General features: G+C 57.8%; 2 protein-coding genes across 6 annotated transcripts in view; one reads left to right on the plus strand and one right to left on the minus strand.

Annotated features, from left to right (window-relative positions):
• Nucleotides 1-36: 36 nt before the first annotated feature.
• Nucleotides 37-5,474, plus strand: GJD3 (gap junction protein delta 3). The gene has a single exon (XM_057300249.2). The coding sequence runs from the start codon at nt 2,315-2,317 to the stop codon at nt 3,194-3,196; it is 882 nt and encodes a 293-aa protein (XP_057156232.1). The 5' UTR covers nt 37-2,314; the 3' UTR covers nt 3,197-5,474.
• Nucleotides 5,475-8,488: 3,014 nt separating this feature from the next.
• The window catches only part of RARA (retinoic acid receptor alpha), a 48,474-nt gene continuing 41,021 nt past the window's right edge, over nt 8,489-15,941 (minus strand). For all 5 annotated transcript variants that reach the window (XM_008956765.4, XM_008956764.3, XM_063598663.1 and 2 more), the window contains 5 exons: nt 14,093-14,253; nt 13,636-13,812; nt 11,632-11,836; nt 10,717-10,875; nt 8,489-10,128 (listed from right to left, as the gene is read on the minus strand). In XM_008956765.4, coding sequence (XP_008955013.1) covers nt 9,911-10,128; nt 10,717-10,875; nt 11,632-11,836; nt 13,636-13,812; nt 14,093-14,253 — 920 coding nt within the window. In that variant the 3' untranslated portion in view covers nt 8,489-9,910. The remainder of the gene's footprint in view (nt 10,129-10,716; nt 10,876-11,631; nt 11,837-13,635; nt 13,813-14,092; nt 14,254-15,941) is intronic.

Genomic DNA, 15,941 nt, shown 5'->3' on the forward strand with positions numbered 1-15,941 from the left:
AACATGAGGCTGGGCGCGGTGACTCAAGCCTGTAATCCCAGCACTTTGGGAGGCCGAGGCAAGTGGATCACCTGAGGTCAGGGTTTCGAGACCAGCCTGACCAACATGGAGAGATCCTGTCTCTACTAAAAATACAAAATTAGCTGGGCATGGTGGCACATGCCCGTAATCCCAGCTATTCAGGAGGCTGAGGCAGGAGAATCGCTTGAACCCGGGAGGCGGAGGTTGCGGTGAGCTGAGATCACACCACTGCACTCCAGCCTGGGCAACAAGAGCAAAACTCTGTCTCAATAAATAAACAAATAAATAATAAAATAACATGTTAGGCCGGGCGTGGTAGCTCACGCCCGTAATCCCAGCACTTTGGGAGGCTGAGATGGGCGGATTGTTTGAGGTCAAGAGTTCGAGATCAGCCTGGCCAACATGGCGAAACCCCACCTCTACTAAAAATACAAAAATTAGCCGGGCATGGTGGCGCATGCCTGTAATCCCAGCTACTGGGGAGGCTGAGGCAGGAGAATCGCTTGAACCCGGGAGGCGGAGGTTGCGTTCAGCCAAGATCGTGCCACTGCACTCCAGCCTGGGCAACAGAGCTAGACTCCATCTCAAAACAAACAAATTAAAAATAAATAAATAAATAACATGTTCATTATAGTAAAGCTGGAAATAACAGAAAAGTGGGAAGGAAACCAAAGATTTTATTTAACTATCAAAGCCAGGCACTTGGGATATTTTAATGGTTTTCCATATGGGATTTTTTTTTTTTTTTTTTTTGCAGGCACGAGGGTTTTTTTTGGTTCTCTGTAATATGGTTGGGAATTCAATATTAAGAAGTAGAGAATCCCAGCTACTCAGGAGGCTAAGGTGTGAGGATCACTTGAAGCCAGGAGTTCAAGATCGACCTGGGCTATGTAGAGAGACCCCGTTCCAAAAAAGATGTAAAGCTGGAAGGAAACTTGGGGGTCAGCTGGACTGGCCGCCTTTGTTGACTAGGCAGGAAAGCCTGGCTCAGTACCGCCGAATGAGTTGTCCAAGGTGAGCGGTGGCAGAGCTGGAACCGGAAGCTGTTAGATGTTTGCTGCCCCTTAAACTCCAGCATCAAACCTCCCTCTGTCCCCGAAGACCATCTTCACAGGGCATGGTTAGTGCGTAGTGGATCTAGGCTCCAGACTGAGGGTCTGTCTGGGAAGGGCTTCTAGGAATCCCCCAGCTTCCTCGATAAAGGATGTGGCTCTGGTTACCCCCCTCCCCCATTTCCAGATGGAAATTTAGCTAAAAAGTGAGGGCCACAGAGCCCAGCAAGGGGCGTGGTCCGTGCCTGTTCCCAAGGGCGGAGCCAGCCAGCAAGGTCACCCTGTTCCTTTAAGAGAAGGGGGAGCGCTAGCCCCTCTCAGCCATCCTGTCCTGTCCTCCATCCTGGCCAAATCCGAAAGGGAAAATGAAAGAGGGAGCAGGAGGCGCCGGTCCCAGCCACCTCCCAAGGTCCCTGGCTCAGCTCTGACACCCCAGTCCCGGCCCCAGGGTGAGTGGGGTTGGGTGGCGGTTTAGGAGCACCAGGGGCGTGTGGGGACCTGTGTAAGTGTGGGGTGGGGAGGCTCTCAGGAGATGTGGAGGCTGGAGGCACAGGAGGCCGGGGAGGAGGGAGAAGCCTGGCGTCGCACTCCCACCACGCTGGGGTAGGAGGGCAGGGACACCTCCGACAAAGGACCCTGTGACAGTTATGAAAGCGGAGTTGCCTCTGTACCAGCCCCCCACCCTGAGAGGAGTTCACTGCAGTAAAAATGGTGAGAGAAATGGTGGGCCAAGAAAGGAGTGGTCTCGCTGCCTCTGCCACTCCCACTCCTCCCATGGGCACCAAATTGGGTCTAGCGGCTCGGGTTCGAGGCTCCACTCTTCCCACAGCATCCTTGACAGCTAAGGGCACCGCTGGGTTTCCGCTTCCGAAACCAGGCAAGTCAGGGGCTGGTCCAGCTGATCTCCAACGTCCTTCCTAAGAATCTGGGATCTGGAGGATCCCAGGGTCGAACGGAGACGGCTCAGGGGGTGCGGCTAAAATGCAAATGGGGGATCCTCCCCAGCACCCATCGGCCCCAAAGAGAAGGGAACCCATAGCTGAGCGTCGCCTGCTCCCCTCGGGCCCTGCCGTGGCCCTCCGTTTCATACTGGTCTCATCGCTAAACCCGGGCCTCTCCTACCTCACGACTCACCCTGAAGTCAGAGAAGGTCCAACGGACCCCACCCCGATAGGCTTGGAAGGGGCAGGGGTCCCTGACTTGCCCCATCCCCTGACTCCCCGCCCCGCGTCCCCAGCGCCATGGGGGAGTGGGCGTTCCTGGGCTCGCTGCTGGACGCCGTGCAGCTGCAGTCGCCGCTCGTGGGCCGCCTCTGGCTGGTGGTCATGCTGATCTTCCGCATCCTGGTGCTGGCCACGGTGGGCGGCGCCGTGTTCGAGGACGAGCAAGAGGAGTTCGTGTGCAACACGCTGCAGCCGGGCTGTCGCCAGACCTGCTACGACCGCGCCTTCCCGGTCTCCCACTACCGCTTCTGGCTCTTCCACATCCTGCTGCTCTCGGCGCCCCCGGTGCTGTTCGTCGTCTACTCCATGCACCGGGCAGGCAAGGAGGCGGGCGGCGCTGAGGCGGCGGCGCAGTGCGCCCCCGGACTGCCCGAGGCCCAGTGCGCGCCGTGCGCCCTGCGCGCCCGCCGCGCGCGCCGCTGCTACCTGCTGAGCGTGGCGCTGCGCCTGCTGGCCGAGCTGACCTTCCTGGGCGGCCAGGCGCTGCTCTACGGCTTCCGCGTGGCCCCGCACTTCGCGTGCGCCGGTCCGCCCTGCCCGCACACGGTCGACTGCTTCGTGAGCCGGCCCACCGAGAAGACCGTCTTCGTGCTCTTCTATTTCGCGGTGGGGCTGCTGTCGGCGCTGCTCAGCGTAGCCGAGCTGGGCCACCTGCTCTGGAAGGGCCGCCCGCGCGCCGGGGAGCGTGACAACCGCTGCAACCGTGCACACGAAGAGGCGCAGAAGCTGCTCCCGCCGCCGCCGCCACCTCCGCCACCGGCCCTGCCCTCCCGGCGCCCCGGCCCCGAGCCCTGCGCCCCGCCGGCCTATGCGCACCCGGCGCCGGCCAGCCTCCGCGAGTGCGGCAGCGGCCGCGGCAAGGCGTCACCGGCCACCGGCCGCCGAGACCTGGCCATCTAGGGGCGGGCACCGCCTCGCGCGGACTGGACGGCGAGGGCCGGACCCCGCCACCTCCGCCCGCACCGCAGAAGCCGGAAGCTGCTTCCACCAGAGCTGTCGCGGGACCTGCCCCGGCAGGAGACGCGTTGTGGGGACGGCCCGCGGGCGGCATCGCACTTGCCTCGTACTGCCTCCCAGTGGCTGCCGGCGGCACCTGGGGCAGGCGGGGCTGGGGGCGGAGAATGAACTCAGGCAGGTCCTGGATGCCACCACCCAGGTGGAAAGGAAGGAGACCAGGACCCTGAGAGAGAGTGGACCCGAGGGGGAGAACAGAGCGGAAGGTGGAGAGTGGTTGTTTTACTGGGGACAAAAACAACTGTGATGCCAGCATTCTCAGGCATTCTCTGTGTTCAGAGAGAGAGTGGTCCCCCTGTGGGCTCTCTGCGAGTGTGCATACACGGACACATAAGCACTGTGAGCTGAGTACACGCGCACCTGTACACCCTGTGTGAGCGCTGTGCATGTGCGCGCATGTGTACACCCTGCGTGAGGCCCACTTGTGCACACAGACACACGTAACCCTCCCGGGTGAGCTGCGTGCACATGCACACAGAAACATATGCCCCGTGAGAGCTGTGTACTCACATCCTTGTGAGCTTTGTGTGAGTGCATTGTGCACACACGCACATGTCCATTCTGTGTGGGCTGCGTGTGCACACCTGTACACAGAAACATCCTTGTGCGCTATGTGTGCATGTGTACATCCTGCGTGACCTCTGTGTGTGCACGCGTGTGTGTGTGATCTCTGATATGCACTGCGGGGGTGGCCAGGATCCGATGCCAGCTGCAGCCACAATGGCTCCCTCCCTACCACCCTAACCCAGCCCACCTGCCAGGGCATCACAGGAGGTCTGTCCCCCCCTCCCAAGAGACCCCGCCCAGGGAGGGAAGAGGAGGAGAGGCTCCCTTTCCCCGGGCAGGCCTCAATCCTCGGGAGCCTATGAGCAACATCCTCACTGTACCCCTTGTGGCGAGGCGGGGGCTGGGCGCTTTCATGGAGGTGGGGTGGGGGTGGGCGGCGGGCCAGAGGGCAACCCAGACATGTGTTATGCCTCCCTCCTCCATCTTCATCCTCCCCGCCGCTACTGCTCCCCCAGGCTATAAACGGGAAAGTCCCTTCTGTCCTCAGGAGAAAGCTCCCAAAACACACGCGCTCCCGGCCCGGCCTTCCCTTCCAACCACCCCCTTCTTCCTACTTGCGGGCATTCGAAGAGCTGCTGCCTATGCAGCGCATCCCCCTCCTGTGTCTCCCCTCCCGTCTGCCCTCCCCCTTCACCAGCCAGTGGGCTGCTCTCCATAAGATCACCCAGGACCTAAGCGAGAAATCCAGGGGCCGTCATCGGACTGCACCTTGAGGGCCTCACCGCATCCTGCCTACCAGGCTGTGCGTTCCCCGCCATCACCCCACCCTGTCCTTCTGAGTTCCTGGCGTCTTTCTCAGCTCTCCTGTGCCCCACACAGCAGTGGGAGGTGTTTCTGAATAGCCCCCCCCCCCCACTTAAACCCGGGACTGAGGGCAGCACCCCTGCCCTCAGGGTGAGTCAAGCGCCTTCACAAAGCTTCCTTCTGAAGCCCTGCCCCTGTCAGGCCTTCGACTCCACAGCACCGGCTTCCAGGTGTGCTCAGAACCATAGGGAATTTTCTGTTCTAACAAGCACCAGACCCGCTTGCTGCCAAGCGTTTGAATGTGCTGTTCCTTTGCCCAGAGTAGCCGCTGCTTCCTGCAGCCTTCTCCTCCCCTAGCTAATGCCCACCCACCTATTGTTGTCACTTGGGAAGAAAACAGACACCTTCAAGGAGAGGGCTCCCCTGGTAGCCCCCACCCCAAGACAGAGCTGGATGCCCCTCGCTTCCGTAGGGAAAGCACTTCTCCTGCAGGATGGCATTGCTCTCTCCCCTTCCATGGCACGTAGTATGTGCTCAGTAAATATGTGTTGGATGAGAAACTGAAGGTGTCCCCAGGCCTACACCACTGCCATGCCCGAACACTATCCATGCTATGGTGGGCACCATCTCTCTGATGACAGTTCTGTGTCCACAACCCAGACCCCTCCACACAAACCCAGATGGGGCTGTGCTGCTGTTTTCCAGATGTATTCATTCAACAAATATTTGTAGGGTACCTACTGTGTGTCAGGTGATGTTCAAGATCAGCATCATCCGATGGAAATAGCATGTGAGCCATGTATGTAGTTTCAAGTTTTTCATTAGCCACATTAAAAAAGTAAAAGGAAACAAATGAAATTAATTTTAGTCACGTATTTTATTTAACCTAGCACACCCAAAATATTTTCATCTTAATGCCTCATTGATATTAAAAAGTATTAAGGAGATAGTTTACTTCTTTTTTTCATACTAAGTCTTCCAAATCTGCACCCACCTAGCCAATTCTTTCCTCTAGAGATTTAGCAATGAGCCTCGGCTACAGCGGGAGACTCCGTCTCAAAATAAATAAAATTAAATTAAAAAGAGATTTAGCTGAGAGGGGCCACCTCTTCCAGGAAGGCTTCTGAGCCCTGCCCCAAGCCTGATTCAGTGCCTCTGCCCTGCACTCCCGTAGGCCTGTCAAGCCTGTTGCAGCTCTGCCCAGGTGGCATCCCGGTCACCTTCCTCTGGCTCAGTCTCTCTGCGGAGGATGGGCCCTGGCTCAGTGCAAAGCACATCAGCCCTGGAGGACCACACTCCACAGCAGTGGATCTCACCTGGGGGTGATTTTGCCCCCCAGGGGGGGCGTTTAGCAGTGTCTGGAGACATATTTGGTTGTTACAGCTGGGGTGGGGGAGAAGCACCACTAGGGTTTCATGGGCGGAAGGTTGGAGATGTTGCTTAGCATCCTGCAATGCACAGGACAGCCCCCACAACCTGGCTCAGATCTTCACATTGGTGCTGAAGCTGAGCAACTCTGCTCAACAGCAGTGAACTGTGGACCACTGAGGACAACCCCAAGACTAGAGGTTCCCAACAGCAAAGGCACTACCCCAAGGGGCATTTTGTAAATGTGGGGGCCACTGCTTTGTTTTCACAATGATGGGGGACCCCATTGGCATTTAGTGGGCAAGGGCTATGGACGTCAAGATATCCTTTTGAAATAAAAACCTGCTTGGCACAACTTTTTTGTTTTTATTTTTATTCTTTGAGACAGGGTCTCCATCTGTTGCCCAGACTAGAGTGCAGTGGTGTTATCACGGCTCACTGCAGCCTCAACCTCCAGGGATCCAGCAACTCTCCCACCTGAGCCCCCCCGCCCCCCCCAAGTAGCTGACACCACAGATGCACACTACAAGGCTAGGCTAATTTTTGTATTTTTTTTTTGTAGAGGCAGGGTTTCACCATGTTGCCCAGGCTGGTCTTGAACTCCTGGACTCAAGTGATCCGTCAGCCTCTGCCTCCCAAAGTTCTGAGATTACAGGCTTGCGCCACTGCACCCAGCCTCAGGCACAACTTTAGAATGTCCAACTGGACATTGGCATAAGTGAAAACCCTGGGCCCAAACCCTGTTTTACATGTAAAACATTAAGGGTTTTGAGGCCAGGCACGGTGGCTCACGCCTGTAATCCCAGCACTTTGGGAGGCCGAGGCGGGCGGATCATGAGGTCAGGAGATCGAGACCATCCTGGCCAACACAGTGAAACCCCATCTCTACTAAAAATACAAAAATTAGCCGGGTGTGGCGACGTGTGCCAGTAGTCCCAGCTGCTGGGGAGGCTGAGGCAGGAGAATGGCAATGGCGTGAACCCGGGAGGCGGAGCTTGCAGTGAGCCGAGATTGCGCCACTGCCCTCCAGCCTGGGTGACACAGCAAGACTCTGTCTCAAAAAAGAAAAGAAAAGAAAAGATAAAGAAAAAACCATTAAGGGTTTTGTTTGGGCTTTTTTTGCATTGTTTTATTATAGATCAAACATGCCGATTTTTATTCCAACATCCACCCATGCTCTTTAATGTTCCTGGGCTTCTTGTACAGAATGGCTTCCAACCTTCTTTTAAATCCAAATGTATTCATTCAAAAGAGGGGCAAGCATTAATGTATTGAAACACATAGCACTGCCCCTCAATTTATCCTTTATAATACGGTTGTGACAACATATTGATCTGTGAAATCACGTGTACAGGTACAGTATGTTAGATTTCATTTCAGACTCGTAAAGATGTTAGAAAATATTTACTGGAGGAAAAGCGCCTCGGTCCCCACGGTTGCCTCCAGCCTAGGGCGGCCGGTGAGTCAAGCAAGGCGCTGCCGCCACCTGGTGGTTAACGTAGAAATGGCAGGCAGCCTCTAGCAGAAGGAACCCTTTGCCTTACTCCCTCCCGGCTAGACCCCCACAGCTTCCATCCCAATCCTGTGTTCTTGTTAAGTTTCTTTCTTCTTTCTTTCTTTCTTTCCTTTCTTTCTTCTTTCTTCTTTTCTTTCTTTCTTTCTTTCCTTTCTGTCCTTTCTTTCCTTCCCTTTCTTTCTCTTTCGTCCTTTCCCTTTCCTTTCTCCTTTCTTTCCTTCCTTCCTTCTTTCTTTTTCTTTCTTTCTTTCTTATTTGAGACGGAGTCCTGCTCTGTCGCCCAGGCTGGAGTGCAATGGCACGATCTCGGCTCACTGCAAGCTCCAGCTCCCAAGTTCAAGCAATTCTCTTGCCTCAGCCTCCCTAATAGCTGGGATTACAGGCGCCCGCCACCACGCCCAGCTAACTTTTTTGTATTTTTAGTAGAGACGGGGTTTCACCATGTTGGCCAGGCTGGTTTTGAACTCCTGACCTCAAGTGATCCGCCCACCTCAACCTCCCAAAGTGCTGGAATTACAGGCGTGAGCGACTGCACCAGGCCTCTTGTTAGGTTTCTATGAGTCCCTGACCCCAGCTCCTGTGCCATCTGTCATTCCTGCTGTGATGGTGAAGGCTTCCCAAGGACCAGAAATGTCTAGGGGTGGGTCCGGCTTCCTCCCTCAGACTAGGGGTTCCCTGAAGGTGGGGGCAGCTTTCCTCCTCTTCTCTCCCACTCCCAGACTGGGGCTCCTTGACATGGGCAGTGTGGATCCCCAGACTGAGGGCTTCCCAAGGGGCAGGACTTTCTCCTTCTCAGCATCTCCAAAGACCCCAGCACAAGGTAAGCCTCAGAAGGCAGCTTGGAAGGGTGCCCTGGCCAGCCCCTTGGCCCCAGTGCTCATTCCTGACCATCACAGGCCCAGAGCACATGACGAAACCCATCCCAAGCCCCCAGACCAGACGCCAAGAGGAGGGGGTGGAGGCAGCAAGGCTGGAGGCATGTGTAGAATAAATAGAACTTTATTCTTTATCCAGTAGATCTCAGTGGAAAGTCCAACAGTAACAGGTGTACCCACGGGCTCCAGGGGAAGGGGCCCCAACCCCTGGTGAAGGAGGTCGGGGCAGAGCCAGCTTCCCCAGCTGGGGGTGCAGGGGTGAGGGGAGACCCCCCTGTAGGCCCGTCCTGCGGGGTAAGGAGGGGGCACGGGGGTGGGACAGGTTGGGGGTGGGGGTCAGGCCAGGGAAATGGAGGAACTCGGGCCAAGTGTGTGTCGGCCCATCTACTGTCCAGTGTGTGTGTGTGTGTGTGTGTGCGCGCGCACGCGCATGTGTGTGGTGTCTGGGGGCCCTATGGGGGTGCTGGTGGCTGAGGCCGGGGGTGGGGGCAGCTCGGGCCCCTGGCCAGCCCCTTCACAGTGGAGGCTGGGGAGCCTAGATGATGTGGGCCCTGACGGGAGGCAGCTCTGCCGAGGAGCCAGGTCTGGGAAAACTCTGCGTCCCGGGGCCCTTGCTCTGCCCTGCTCCATGCCTCATGGTGGGTGCAGGCAAGTGCCAAGGCCAGGAGCCTGTCCTTTCAGGGCTGCCCCACACCGTCCACACCCAGTGGTCAGGCAGAGGGAGAAAGGGGCTGGCGGCTTCTCCAGTGGGAGGGAGGGGAAGGCAGGCCTTGGAAAGTTAGTACTTCACAGTTTTAAAGAGAAAACTGAGGAGGAAAAGGCTGAGGAGGAGAACTGGGGGCACAGGGACATGAAAGGAGAGTGGGGGCCCCTTCCGAGCCACTCCCTCCCCCGGACCCACCCCCTCCAGCTCTGGATCCAGCTCCCCCCAATACACAGCACAAATTCCTTCAGTATAAATGTGCTTAAAATGAAAATTCTTATTTAAAAAATCAAAACAAAAAAATTAAAATAAAAACAAAACCAGCGAGAATTAATACCTGGGGTTGGTATGGCAGGGTATGTACAGGGGGAACCCCCCGCCCCTGTCCCACCCCCTCTGTCACCAACCGAGGCAGGGGGGAGGTTGAGGTTCCCCGGCTGGGGAGCAATGGCTTGTGAGTTCTGAGGATGGGGGAGCCAAGTCCTGGCGTTTGCTGGTGATGAAGATGTGGTGAGCTGGGCAGAGGGGTGTCTTGATGAACACGAGGCCCCCAGGACCCATTCTGAGACCCAGGACCAGGGGCCTCACTCAGTTCCCGGCCTCGGCCTCTGACGTCAGCCCAGGCTGTGGGAGCAGGCAGTCCACTGAGGGCCCAGGCCTCTGTCCAAGGAGTCGCTGCCTCCTCCCTCCCCGTCCCCCAGGGAAGGTCCCCAGTACTGCCCGGGAGGACAGGTGGGGGCAGGGCTGGTGCGGGGTCACATGGTCGGTAGAAAGGCAGAGAAAAGCCGGGGCGGAGGGCGAGGGCTGTGTCCATGTGGCGTGGGCGGTCACGGGGAGTGGGTGGCTGGGCTGCTTCTGTTGGAGCTGGGGCTGAGGCTGGGGCTACAGCTGCCTGGCGGGGGGGCCAGGCCACCCCCGTCCCGCCCCCCACCCCCCGGCTGTCCGCTCAGAGTGTCCAGGCCCTCTGAGTTCTCCAACATTTCCTGGATGAGAGGCGGCATGGAGCCCGGGATCTCCATCTTCAGCGTGATCACCCGCTCAGCCCCTGCAGGAAAGGAGGGGGCAGAGGTCAGCACGCTGGGCCAGCCCTCCCACCCCCAGCCCCAGCGAGCCTGGCTCGAGGTGGGAAGATCAATACTGCTGATATTAGCATCTTTCTTGGGATTCAGTTCTTTGACACGAGCCAGCTCTCTTAAGCCCCCAAGTCCAGAGGCTGGTGGCAATGGGGCAAAGTGGTCCCGAACTCCGGCTCCAGGGCCAGACTGCCGGCCTGGGCTTGACGCCAAGCCCTTCCTTCCTCTACGCTGTGTGCTAGGGATTATCCTGACTCCTCTGTAAACACGAATGTTATCCCCGCCCCTCAGAAGGGAAACTGTAGCTAGGAGCTGTTAAGTGACCCACACAAGGACACACACCCACGTGTCTGGTTCCAGAGCCACGATCTGAACTACCACACAAAGGTGACACAGGCAGGCCACCTCGGCAAAGTGGAGTCACTAGGGGACCTCAGCCTAGACACAGATGGGGACAGGTGTCGTATTGTCCTGGCACAAAGACATGGGGTGCTGGCTTGGATGTGGGGGCCTGGGCCAGGTGTCGGGGGCCGGCACCCCTCCAGGTCTGTGAGCCTCACCCTTGGCGCTGATGCTTCGCAGGTCAGTAATCTTCATTAGCATCTTGGGGAACATGTGGGGGCGGCTGGGCCTCCGCTTCCGCACGTAGACCTTTAGCGCCTCCAGCAGCGGCTCCTGCAGCATGTCCACCCGGTCCGGCTGCTCCAGGTCCTGGCGGTCTGAGGAAGCAGAACCACCCCCTGAGCAGCTGGGAACACAGCTGCACCCCCAGCCTCGGCCACCGGGGGGCGTACCTGCCCAGGCCATGGAGGAGGGCAGCTCGCAGGCGCCTCCCCACACAGGGCAGGGCATGGGGTCTCTGCTGCTGCAGGGTACAGAGGCCCTTAAAAGGGAGCAACGGGAGCTGAGGGTGAGGGGGTGCCCCAAACCCTCCCTGAGCCCAGTTCGTGGGATGGGACCCCAAATGGGCAGTGCCATCCCCAAGCAGGGAGAGGGTTCCCAGGCAGGCTCCCACTCCCCCCTGTTATTCTGGAAACCAGATGAAATGGCAGAAATCACAACAATAAAATAGCAACTAACAAGCACTGGAGCTCGCTCTGGGCACCTGCACAGTATCTGTTACCACTGTAATCCTCCCATCAACTTCATGAGCTAGAGACCGTTACCGCCCCCACTGTACAGAAACGGAGGCCCAGAGAAGTTCAGCAACCTGCTCAGGGTCATGCATCGGCCAGGAGGTGACCCTGGTTGGTCCGACCCTCAAACCCTCACTCTTAACCTCCCTAGAAGGGGTGTTGCCCAGAAATCGGGAACAGGAGTCCAGGCCCCACATGGCCCCCTTGCTGTGTAGTTGCAGACCAGACCCTGCCCTCTAGAGATACCTAACAGAGGTGGCCTGAAAGAGCTCCCTGGAAGAGACTCCAGGGCTGCACCCCCGTCCCAGCCCAGCCCCCAGACCCAGGCCCCCTGCCCACCTCCGCAGATGAGGCAGATGGCGCTGAGCAGCCCCGTCTCCGCATCATCCATCTCCAGGGGCAGCAGCTGGTTGGCGAAGGCAAAGACCAGGTCGGTGAGGGGGCCGAAGCCAGCGTTGTGCATCTGGGTCCGGTTCAGGGTCAGCCCGTCCGAGAAGGTCATGGTGTCCTGCTCGGGCGTGTACCGCGTGCAGATCCGCAGGATCTGGGTGCAGAGGATGCTTGGGTTCAGGGACTGAACCCGAACCCACTCTGAGCACTCGGCACCAGCACTCCGCACCAGCACTCCCGGAGGACCACCTGGCAGGTGGCCGGAGCAATGCTGTCTGATAGAATTTTCTACAATGATGGAAAGGTTCTACGTCTGCACCATCCATACCTCAGCCACCAGCCACATGCGTCTACTGAGTACTTGAAATGTGGCTAATGCAACTGAGGAACTGAATTGAGTTTAATTTTAATTAATTTAAATTTAAAGAGTCACATGTGGTGAGCAGCTACTGTACTGGATAGTGCAGGTCCAGGTCATCCTGCCTGCATGCAGAGAATGTAGAGGGGACCTAGAATTTCTAGGAGCTAAGGAACACTGGGCTGCTGCCTACAGCTCCCAGGATGAGGTACACAACAAGCGCTCAGTAAATGTGTATTGGCTTGAATGTGGTTGCAGGAACCCAGACCGCACCTCCTGCATCCACGGCATGGGGATGGGAGCCCCTGCAGGCAGCACAATCTAAACCTCCCACCCATCACCCGCCTCAACATTCAGAGGTGCCCATGGAGAAATGACAGTCTGCCGGCTCACGCGGGAGGATCACCTGAGGTCAGGAGTTTGAGACCGGCCTGGCCAACATGGTGAAACCCCGTCTCTACAAAAATACAAAAATTAGCCGAGTGTGGTGGCGGGTGCCTGTAATCCCAGCTACTCAGGAGGCTGAGGCAGGAGAATCTCTTGAACCCGGGAGGCAGCAGTTGCAGGATGCAGTGAGCCAAGATCATACTACTGCACTCCAGCCTGGGTGACAAGAGTGAAACTCCATCTCAAAAAAGAAAAACATAAAAAGAAATGACAGCCTCGTCAAATCCCAGGTTCCCCACCCTGGAGGTGACCAAGAGGGAACAGGGGGACCGAGCCCTTGTCAGGGACAGCAGGAAGGAGAGTGCTCCCTCCAGCCTACACTTTGGCAGTTCCCACCACCTCTTCCTGTCCCCACCCCCTGCATCCAGCCTCCAGCCCAGTCTACCCTCGGGCTCACCTCACCTCACCGAGTGCCCGGCAGTCCCCTGAGCTCAGCATGGCCTCACAGCAGCAAGTCTTTCACTTCCTGCTCCTGAGTTAGGGCTACCCTCTCACCTCCCCCTCTACAAACCCCTAGATGTCACCTCCTCTGAGACATCATCCTTCAGGCTCAAGCAGTCACAAGCCCTCCCCCAATCTCCAGGAAGCATTGATCACAGTTTTGCAACCTCTGTTGACTTATCTCTTGCCTCACATGGAAGGTTTTCAAGAGAGGGGATGGTGGTGCATTCACCGCTGGGTTCCTGACACCCAGCTCGAACACTGGCCAGAGGATCCTAGGTGAATCTTTTTAGTTTTTTGCAGAAATAAGGTCTCACTATGTTGCCCAGGGTGGTCTTGAACTTCCAGCCTCAAGTGATCCTCCTGCCTCGCTCGGCCTCCCAAAGTGCTGGGATTACAGGTATGAGCCACTGCACCTGGCTCCTACGTGACTCTTTATTACTGGCTAAATGGATGGATGGCTGGGTGGCTGGATATGTGTATGGGTGAACAGGTGAGCTCCTGCACATCTGGCTGCTAGGTGGCTGAATGGACAGGGAGACGAGTGGACAGGTGGACATATGGGGAGAGGAAGGGCAGACATTTGGGCGGTGGGCATTTGGACAGGTTGATTGCAGACAGACATTTAGGAGGGTGGCTGTCTGGCTGGAAGGACATCTACCCAGGACACAGGGGCAGTGCCTGGGGGCCAGGGTGTAGACCCTCACCAGGATGTCCAGGCAGGCAGCCTTGAGGAGGGTGATCTGGTCAGCGATGGTGAGGGTGGTGAAGCCGGGCAGCTGCTTGGCGAACTCCACAGTCTTAATGATGCACTTGGTGGAGAGTTCACTGAACTTGTCCCAGAGGTCAATGTCCAGAGAGACACGTTGTTCTGAGCTGTTGTTCTGGGGGAGGAGGGAGAGTGAGGGCCTTCTTCTCCATGGCACCCCTTCTCGGCCTGGCTCCAGCCCCCACAGGCCTGCCCTCTACCCAGCCTTTACTTCCTGGGAGCTCCTTGGGAAGAGGCAGCAGGAGGAGGGAGAAGAGAGGGGAAGGGAAGGACGCAGAGATCCAGCCAGCGGGGAGGAGGAAATGCCTGGCACAAGAAGGGGTGCCTGAGAGGGGCCCATCCTGGCCCTGTGGCCCTGGGCAAATCCCGCCCTGCAGGCCGGGGGAAAGCCATACCGTAGTGTATTTGCCCAGCTGGCAGAGGGCAGGGAAGGTTTCCTGGTGCGCTTTGCGCACCTTCTCAATGAGCTCCCCCACCTCCGGCGTCAGCGTGTAGCTCTCAGAGCACTCGGGCTTGGGCACCTCCTTCTTCTTCTTGTTTCGGTCGTTTCTCACAGCTGTGGAGGGCAGAGGGGGTTAGAGGGCAGCTGCAGGCTGCTCAGGGCCTCGTCCACCCCCAGCCTGACAGAGAGCTGCCAGCTGCTGAGGAGGTCACCCAGGCTTGTAAGCACGCGCACACAGCATGCGTTCACGGGCAGGCAAGGCATTGCCACGCACTCCAGCCCTCCATGCCCACCCAACCCAAACATCAAGTTCTGCCCCAGAAGCCCCATGAGCACAGCTGTGGCCCTGCACACACACCCCCCCCCCCAACCCCGTAGCCAGCCGCATGCTGTCCCCCACGCGTCTACTCCAGCTCACACTCCAGGCTACGGTGCCCTCCTAGGTGCTCTGCCTCCTCTTTCCCCAGGAAGGTCCTTCTCCCGCCTCCACTCACCCAGCCCTCCCAGCTGCAGTCTCCCTGGGGGTCCCTTGGGACTGGCTCTGAGCAGCTCCTGGGGCAAGTGGGGAGTAGGGCTCCCCAGCCTGAGAGTGGGGGGCCTGGCGGGGAGAATCTCTTGGCCCATTAGCTGGGGAGCTGACAAATCACCAGGGGCGCTGAGCCACACACACCACTCGGCTTTAAAGAAGCGATGGGGTCGTTACCAGCCGATTATCCAGACACACAATCATTCACAGGGCTGGTGGTGGTGGCTGCTGACGCGGGAGGAAGGGAGGGTGGGGGAGGGGCTCAGGGAGGGGGTAGCGAGGTGGGGGTAGCTGGCATAATTTGGAGATCACTCATGTCGATTCTGCAAATTCAATAAAGTGCAGGGGAGAGAAGGGAGAGGGAGAGAGAGAGTGGGGGGATAATTTGGGAAGAGAAAATTGCAGCTGTGACAAGACGTTTATCATTCGGAAGCTTTAATTCTATTGAAATGGCAGCTGCTCAGCTCCGGGGCACAGAGCAGCCGGGAGAGGGGGAGTTGGCGGTGGGAGGGAGAAGGGGAGTTGGCAGTGGGAGGGAGAAGGGGTCCCCTCCCTGGTCCTTCTGCCATGAAAAGAGCAGAAGGTGGCACAAACAGAGAGGAGGAGGTGACAGCCCTTAAGCGAAGGGTTCCAGGCTTGTGGGTCTTGAGTTGTCACCCACTCTTGCAGCAGGACCCACCACTTCCTGGGCTCAGGACAAGGCATCCCCAGCCTCCTGTGGCAGGACACTCCAGTCCCCTCCATTCCTGTCTGGGGCTCTTCGTCCAACAGTCAGAACCATCTCACCCGTGCCCCCTCCCCACTGCCCTCCCCACAAAGGGCTAGGGGGTCCTGCAGCCCCCTCCCCCATCCCATCCCCCAAGGCTCAGGCTCCATGGCAACGGCCACGCAGACAAGGAGGCGTCTGTCAGCGTCATTTATCTCTGACATCATCAATCACCGGTCACCACGGCAACACCCATGATTCAACACAAGAGGGTCTCCCTGTCCAGCCTTTCCCTCCCTCCCTCCATCAGGCCTCAGCTGAGCCCAAAGTGGAAACCCCATTTCCTCTGGGATCCGTGAAGTCCCAATTCTTTCTTCCAACTCTGAATCCCAGGCTTAACTAGACAATGGCTTTTGGATCCTTGTGCCAGCCCTTCCACCCCCCCATACACACATAAGTCCAGCCAAGCACCCCTCAGAATTCAAGCCCCTCCCCGAAGACTCACAATCAGAAGGGACTGCCTATGCCTCTGAGCCCCACCCCAAAGCCAAGCACGGCCTGGAAGAAAGC

The sequence above is a fragment of the Pan paniscus genome, chromosome 19, assembly GCF_029289425.2.
Source record: "Pan paniscus chromosome 19, NHGRI_mPanPan1-v2.0_pri, whole genome shotgun sequence".
Lineage (NCBI taxonomy): Eukaryota > Metazoa > Chordata > Mammalia > Primates > Hominidae > Pan > Pan paniscus.